Below are 8411 nucleotides of genomic sequence, written 5' to 3' on the forward strand. Positions count from 1 at the left end.
CGCAACCGCTACCGCAACAGGCTCGTCACTTTCACTGCCTTTTGCACTAGCGGCGGACTACGTTCAGTTTCATTCTGTGAGTTCCACAGCTTGACTAAATGTAGTAATTTCGCCTTACGCGACTTGTTTTGTTTTTGTTTTTGTTTTTCGTTTTTTTGTTGCAGCGTTGACAGCGATTTGGCTCTCTCTGCATGAAAATAATGCTCAGAAATGCACATTATATGTGCAAGTAGAAGTCATCTTTGACACTCGGCTCTTCTGCACCTTAATTGGAATGATGTCTAATTATGGGATGACCGAGGTATGGGGCTGAAAGACTTGACCACATGTGTGTTTCAGTGGTGATTGACGTGTTCACCCTGCCCAAGGTGTACTTGACCACATGTGTGTTTCAGTGGTGATTGACGTGTTCACCCTGCCCAAGGTGTACGAGACGTACAAGGTGCAGATCGACAACTACGTCAACATGGCCACCACCCAGGTCAACGGCGTCCTCGCACAGTGAGTCGCACGCTTTCTTCTTCCTGTCCTGCTCAAGCTAGATGCATGGACCAAAACACAAGAAAATTACAGTTATGGGAATGTTTGGTATTGGTAATTGACAAAGCGAAACATTTACTAGTACTACTACATCAACCTAGTTGTCTTTGCAGTGGACAGACACATCTATATATATATACGACTAGTGTCTGTGTGTCTGTGTGTCTGTGTGTCTGTGTGTCTGTGCGCGATGCGCGGCCAAGGTTCTCGATGGATCTGTTTCAAATTTGGTGATCATATTCAGGTACACCCTGGACACAACCTGGTCGATGAGATATTTCAACACGTGCTCTCAGCGCGCAGCGCGGAACCGATTTTGGTTCCACCTCAGCTATTTTGGTTCCACCTCAGCTTACCCGGGCCCCCATACCGACACACCATAGCCGCTACACCACATCACAACGCCAAAGTTCTCGGTGGTTCTTTTTCAAATTTGGACACCGTATTCAGCTACACCCCGGACACAATATCATCGATGAGATATTTCAACACGTGCTCTCAGCGCGCAGCGCTAAACTCATGTTCGTTTTTGTGTTCATTTCACCATTATAAGTAACTCTTCCTTATCTTCTCCAGTGTTTGGCGTTTATCTCCCTTCCTTCGTGTGGCTTTCCCGTTCAGTTGTAAGTTACTATTTATTTTTAGAATGTCACTGCGCTGTCCAGAACGCTTCCCTTGCACCCGTAAGTTGTTCTTACTGTCAAAGTGAAAAGGTCGAATCAATTTATAGCCACGCGAAAAATACACTCTCACCTATCTCTATATATTTATAGATACAGATATGCATATATATATACGGCTTCTCTGTGTGTGTGTGTGTTTGTGTGTGTGTGTAGGCAAAAACCTATGTATTATAGAGTTCTGTTTGTGATGGGGTCTAGCGGCTTTTGTCTGTCTGTATGTTCTGGCATGTGAGAAGCCACAGCAGATAATATAGGGCTAAGAAATAAGCTCTAAAATTCTCAATCCCGTTTGACAGGACTTCGCCTGCAGAGGTGATTGTGATGAACCGCCACGCTGTCTGTCTCTGTCTCGCGATTCACCCCGGCGAAGCCGGGTATTCCTCTAGTAATTAATAATGAACAGAGCTTAGCTCAATTAATCCTTGTCTCTTCAATCTCACGATGGCCGGACTGGGTTCCACCTATCTGGGTATCAGCCTCTCATTGGTTGACATCACATCTCTTCTCAATGTCAACCAATCCCATTCCATGGCTGGTTCACACCCAGATGGGCGATACTCAGTTTGGGCTTCATGCACCCCATACCTGGAGTGAACCCATTGGAGACCACTGTCACCTTCTTAGCGCTTGTCATTATGAACAGTTATGGAATGATTGCTCTCGTATTTTACAACACCAGCACTTACAAATGCTAGTTGAATAGTCAAAATATAATAAGAATGATAATAAATGAGCATTTATATAGCGCAACATCATAACTTTACAATTATGCTCTTTGCGCTTGACACATTTAAAATTAAAACACAGTTATACAAGCATTTACATCTACATTCATAGTCAACAACGCTTAATTAAAAGCATACACCTTCAAACATACATTACAAAAGATTCTTCCACTAAGTAATAAAAACATGAATAAAATAGGTGGTGAAAAATCACTAAAACAACAAATAACACTACATGTAGCCTACTGATGGACTGAGAAAACAAAATCAGGGGTTGTATTTCCTGAAGAGGTGCGTTTTAAGTGCTCGTTTGAATGCTTGGGGTGACTGAGAGTGGCGGATGTGAAAGGGGAGAGAATTCCATTGTGTGGGTGCGCAGAAAGTAAAAGTGCGTTGTCCGTATGTTTTGGTTTTGGTGTGTGGAATGGTAAAGATGCGACAGTCAGAAGAGGAACGGAGTTGTCTTGCTGGAGAATAGACGGTGAGGAGTTCAGAGAAGTAAGCAGGAGACGAACCAGAAAAGAAGTTAAAGCAGAGGGTAGACAGTTTGTAGTCAATGCGGGCTTGAATAGGTAACCAGTGCAGTGTGTGAAGAAGTGGTGTTGCGTGATCTCGTTTTCGTGCTTTGAGAATGAGGCGTGCTGCCGAGTTTTGGACTTTTTGTAGTTTATGCAGGAGGTACAGAGGACAGCCAGAGAGAAGAGAGTTGCAGTAGTCAAGTTTAGAAAGAACAAAGGCACAGACAAGAGTGTTAGTTGTTTGAGAGGAGAGTGTGTGGCGAATGGCTAAGAATCTATTTTGTTGACTGACTTGTGCATTGTGCCTTTGTAAAATATGAAATTCTGTTAAGTCTGTGTGTGTAGGATATAGAGAATACTACATGGCTTGCATAAATAAATCCCTGCGCCTTGAATATGTGCGCGATATAAATTGCATACAATAAAAATGTAAAAAATTACAAAAATAAATCCCTGCGCTGAGAACTGTACCCACGGAATACGCGCGATATAAGCCTCATATTGATTGATTGATTGCTGTGTCGTACCAGATTTACACGAGTTTTTTTTTTTTTAAATATTGAACTGCGAGCGAAAGCGAGCTGTTCACTATTTAAAAAAGCAACGAGTGTAAATCTGGTACGACACAGCAAACCATGTAGTATTCTGTTTATCCTACATACTGTACTTACGTGTATTTTACTGATGATGTCTCCCGCAGTGGGGCACTGCGGTTATGAAATTAAAAGCCCCTCCTGTTTTTGGAACCGCAGGAGCTTTCTAGTTTGCTGTTAGGTAGATTTTTGGTTCCTCTTTCCTGTCATGCTCTCTTTTTCTTCATGAATTCTTTTCTTTTTTCTGCCTTCTTGCTCATTCACCTGTATTTTTTCCAAAAATCTCTTCTCTTGCCGCGTGTCTCGCGATTCATGTATAGTTTAATCTGTTAGTGTTTTGATGTAAGTCCAGCAGTAGATAGGTTAAGCCTATTTTAACATACTGGAAACTGGTAATCTTCCAGTAGGTATTAATTTAGTTTTACTAAAGCCTGCTAGGACACAAGTAATGGGTTAGTGCATTTGTAAACAGGAATCGCTTGACAAGTGGCCCCCTTCATCCCCCCCTTCCTCGTCCTGATATGGCTCTGCGTAGTCGGCTGGACGTTAAGCAACAAATAAACAAACAAACAAACAAACTGAAAATGTCCTGCAGTCGAGGCAGCTAAATTGAAGACGCTTGTTTTGGAACCTCGATCTCTTCTAAAGCCTCGTGCAATCTATTATGTCAAAGTAAAAAACGTCACTCTGAAAGTGTGGTGTGACGTGTCAGTTCTAAAAATTCATCGAGAGTAATTAGCGAGCGCATTTTTTTTTCTATAATGACTTTTGTCTCGGTGACTTTGGCATCATAAGCAGTGGAAAAACAGGTCCCTGCCAGACTTGCTTGACATTACCTCATTTACATTGATATACACACATGTGATTTGAACGATTATTATCACTCGTTCTCTCGTATGTAGGATAAAACTAATTATTGACCAGACCAGGTTTGTAGAAGGGAAAGCTATCAAGCTTGTCAGAAAGGTAGATCAGTGTATTGTAGGAAATTCCCACAGTAACTATGCTGTTTTATGTTTTATAGCTCTTACCTGATGTGATGGTGTGCTGTGTTTTGCAGGGTCCAGAGCAAGTTGCCGTTCTTGAAAAAGAAAGCCAAGACCCAGTAAGCAGTCCCCCTCCCCTCCCCAGACAACGCTTTAATCACGCCATGGCACCACCCGGCATTTGGCTCAGCCGTGATTGCCACTTCCAGCCCACGTCTCCTTTTATCGCAATTTGGCTTTGGTTGCCGCTCAGCGTCTGATAAACCTCCCTCATGCGTTATGATCCACACTGTGTGACAGAGCACAGCAAGGTTTGGCCCTGAGTGCTCAGTAGCGTGACTTGCCGCTCATAAGTTAGGGTGGAGTCAAGCCATGTGAGGGAGGAATTCACTTCAAGTGGCCATGCCTGGGCGATGTGACTCGGTTTTATTTTGTTCCTTTTTCTGCGTCTCTTTGTATTTGACTTTGGTGGAGAGAATTTTGTGTGATTTGTTTCAAAAGCATTAGTGGTTGGGTTGTACCGTTTCTTTCTGTTTGTTTGTCACTTTTTGAATGAGTTGGTCAGTTTTGTATGTCTTTCGTTTTTGTGTTCCCAGTTCTGTCATTGTCCTTAGATGATAGAACGAACATGTTTCATTCATACAGTTCTGTGTGCTATTTTGAATTATTGTAGTCTTGGAAAGTTATATTTCCATTTAACGATTTGTAGAACCTTTTGAAATGGAAAGAGAAAAACAAAGAAAAAAGCCATCAAATTCTGACATGTGAAACTTTATGTCAAGGAAATTGCTTTCGCTATAGGAATGTTGTGTGCTGAATTTGTTACTCGCCTGTGGTTACATGATAAAGTCCAAGTTGATTTCATGAAAAATATGCCAGCTTCTTGATTCCATTTGTCTGAGCTTGAGCCTGTATTCCTTGCAAGATTAGGTCACAAATATTGTATGTTGATCCTACTGCAGGTCATTTTGGTCAATGTTTTTAATGTGGACAACATGTTGGTCAGTGTTAATAGATGCGGACAACATTTTGGTCAATGTTAGTACAGGAGAAAAAAACATTCATCATACTCGTAGCCGGCATGTATAGCTTCTCCATTAGCATAAGTCATGTGCACGTATTGATGGCTAATGAAACAATTGCGCTATTATTTGCGTAAAGTGTCAATTACCTTTCTTTTTCTCATGTATGATACATAACATTGTGCTTGGTCTTCACGTAATGTATGATGGATATATCCAAGATTTCCATTAAAATTTTCATCGGATGAATTTCATCAGGTTTTGGCTGTTGTTATTAGTGGAGTGATTTTTGTGGCCCACTTTTTGCACTGCTCAATTTGTCACATGAGGTTTGAGGCACTGAAGCCGTTGTTAGATGTCATTACGTACCCATGATTACAGTGTGGATGAATAATTCAGATCTCAGATTATTTTATCAGCAAACAGTATTTATCATCAGATAATGTACTCCACAACTCCACGGATCATGAACTTAACTTCAGTAGGGAAAGAAAATCACAAGGATAGAACACTGTAATACGTGTGCTTGCAGTGCAGGTATATATATCAATGATTGATCTTTGATGTGTCTGATTACTTTTTTCGAAGCAGAACTAGGGGAAAACACAAGTATGATGGAATCCGAATGACAGCATGTTTGCAAAACTTGCAATTCGTAATATATAGAGTGATATATTTATTTCTTATGGCCCAGTTATTTGAAACTTTTAAAAGAAAATAGGTCTTGATAAGATATACACGAAACTTAATGCCTAAATGTATTTGTAATTGATGATTAAAGTCAGGAGGAATTGGATAGGTTTTCTTCACACCAATTTTGCCATTTTCATTTTTTCCGTTTGAAGTGTTATTCAGTTGTCCCTTTGAAGCAACAGGTAACTCTGTTTAATGCCAGCAGACTATGCTTTGTTGTTTGGTTGTCGAGTGTCTGTGAATGGGTTCCTTTGACCAGCACATTCACAGAACTCAGCTGTTTGCTATGGCACACACAGCTCTGTGCAATTTTGCTATGGTCAGCTGACATTTCAGCCTGTTGTGTATATCTGTACCGTATTTCACCAAGTTCTGTGCTGCTGTTCTCCAAGTTTTGTTTGTTGCACTGTGATGATAAATGTTGTACCCATTTGTGGACATTTTTGTACTTTGATGTTTTTCTTCCAACTTTTGTGAAGGATTTGGAATTTAAAAAGAAAAACCAAAAGAAAATGACTGGTGTGGTAACACTTCTGTTTGGCTTAAAACGTAACTGGCTTCAGAAAGCAGATTTTTGATAATGGAGAACACAGAATTGGCCTTATATTGAGTATTGATGGAACGTTAACTTCAGTGTTGTCATTTTATGGTCTAGCCGAACGTGTGCTGAATATTGCTGCATGAAGAATTTGGTTTTGTCGACTCGTCTCCCTGTTAACAGTGTCAGAGATTCTCCTGATGCAACAAATTGCTTGTACATGAGTTGCTGCTTACTACTCATCTCTGTTGTAGCACTGTGAAATAATTGGTCATTTTGTGCTTTATGAATTTATCATTTGATCTTTGTACAAAGGCTTGATGAGCTAAGTGAGGCTGTTGCATGTTTCCATTTTGTACATTCGATTGCTAGCCACTATGTAAAGTTTATCATCATTGTTGTGTTGCAAAGACAGCTCTTGGTGCCTTGGTTTCAACACTTTGTGTTCCTTAGTTTTCTGTTCTTCAGAAGACCTGACAATTTAGCTGTGCATATACCCTCCGTGGGTTAAGGGGAAGAATTGACCCGATGCTCCCCAGCATGTCGTAAGAGGCGACTAACGGATTCTGTTTCTCTTTTTACCCTTGTTAAGTGTTTCTTGTATAGAATATAGTCAATGTTTGTAAAGATTTTAGTCAAGCAGTATGTAAGAAATGTTAAGTCCTTTGTACTGGAAACTTGCATTCTCCCAGTAAGGTACATTGTACTACGTTGCAAGCCCCTGGAGCAAATTTTTGATTAGTGCTTTTGTGAACAAGAAACAATTGACAAGTGGCTCTATCCCATCTCCCCCCTTTCCCCGTCACGATATAACCTTCATGGTTGAAAACGACGTTAAACACCAAATAAAGAAAGAAAGCTGTGCATATTCGCACAGGGGGTAGAAAAGAGACCTATTTGAGAATCTTGAAATAGAAAAAATCTTGCTTTTTTTTTTAAAGTAAGTTAGTTATTGTCTATCGCACATACTTTAACCACTTCTGCAACAGTATGTGCCACTTTTTATTTGCGATGATCTCAGTTGAGTTGGCTAAGTTCTTCACTGGATTACCGTAGAATGAATAAGTCGGTGTGAATGCTTATCATTGTTCTTGTCATGCAGTTTCAATTTGTCTCGTGTACATTTTTTTCTGTCAGTGGTTTTATAATATAAATGATTTTTGAATTTACAAGTACTCAGTCAGGTGTTTCTGCTCCTCATATTCAGTAAGTGTTCACTGCTGCAAAAAGGTTATTCTGCTCTGGAGGTCATTTCATGAGGGCTAAGCTGCAATTTTACGAAACAGAGCTTTGGATTTTTTTTTTTTTTTTAATTATAAAAACAAGTTCTGGGACAAATTTTAAAGGTTATTGTAACACACACAAAACAGTGAAACAACATTTGTCAAACAACAGATTAAGACCATTAGGCTAATCTTAGATAGTGAGAAAATAAAAATCTTCAGTAAGAGCACACTTTTCAACGGTACAATCAATTAATACAAATATTAAAAATTAATGAATATGGTTGATTTGAAATTGAAATGTTTTCTTCAAGTATTGTAAGAGTGTACACTTTCTAGTAGAAAAAAAATGTATGCAGTGCATTTTGCACATAAGCTGTAGATTGAGGTGCACACAGCAGGTGCTTGTAGCAGTGTAGTGGACAGTGTGTACACCATGCTTACTGGCTCACTGGGCGGCCAGCACGCGTCATCGTTTTTATCGCCATCGGCTGACGTCTTTCCACAGGTCAATAATAAATGTGACTGAGAAAAAACATGTTTTGTTGTATGTGTGTTTGTCAGAGTGAAAGCGAGCACTGTTAAACGTCATTCGTTGAAGGTACATGTGCGATTTGCGTGCAGAGAGATGAAGATCGTGAATAAGCCAAGGGACGTAATCTAAGAACTCTTGTGAAGATTATTACGTCCCTTGGCTACATTGACACAGCGAAAAGAAGTCCCACCTGTTCCGTTCACCTTGTTCGTCCGCAACCCTCTTCAGATGAAACACACAGTGACACACAATTACTTTTTTTTCTCACTTTTAATTAAAACCACTAACAGTCATACATATGAAATACCAACAACATGACAAGTTGAATTTCAACTCTTTCAGGAGATATCTGGAT

General features: G+C 40.0%; 1 protein-coding gene across 13 annotated transcripts in view; it reads left to right on the forward strand.

The window, feature by feature from the left end:
- LOC138952222 (reticulon-1-A-like) overlaps positions 1-7611 on the forward strand; it is a 44126-nt gene extending 36515 nt beyond the window's left edge. For 12 of the 13 annotated variants that reach the window (XM_070323827.1, XM_070323832.1, XM_070323831.1 and 9 more), the window contains 2 exons: positions 396-501; positions 4120-7611. In XM_070323827.1, the coding sequence (XP_070179928.1) occupies positions 396-501; positions 4120-4168 (155 nt within the window). In that variant the 3' untranslated portion in view covers positions 4169-7611. Of the gene's footprint in view, positions 1-339; positions 502-4119 lie in introns of those variants that run through there. The other variant, XM_070323830.1, reaches the window with a different exon arrangement.
- The last annotated feature ends 800 nt before the right edge of the window (positions 7612-8411 follow it).

This window comes from Littorina saxatilis, linkage group LG17 (genome assembly GCF_037325665.1).
Source record: "Littorina saxatilis isolate snail1 linkage group LG17, US_GU_Lsax_2.0, whole genome shotgun sequence".
NCBI classification, from domain to species: Eukaryota; Metazoa; Mollusca; class Gastropoda; order Littorinimorpha; family Littorinidae; genus Littorina; species Littorina saxatilis.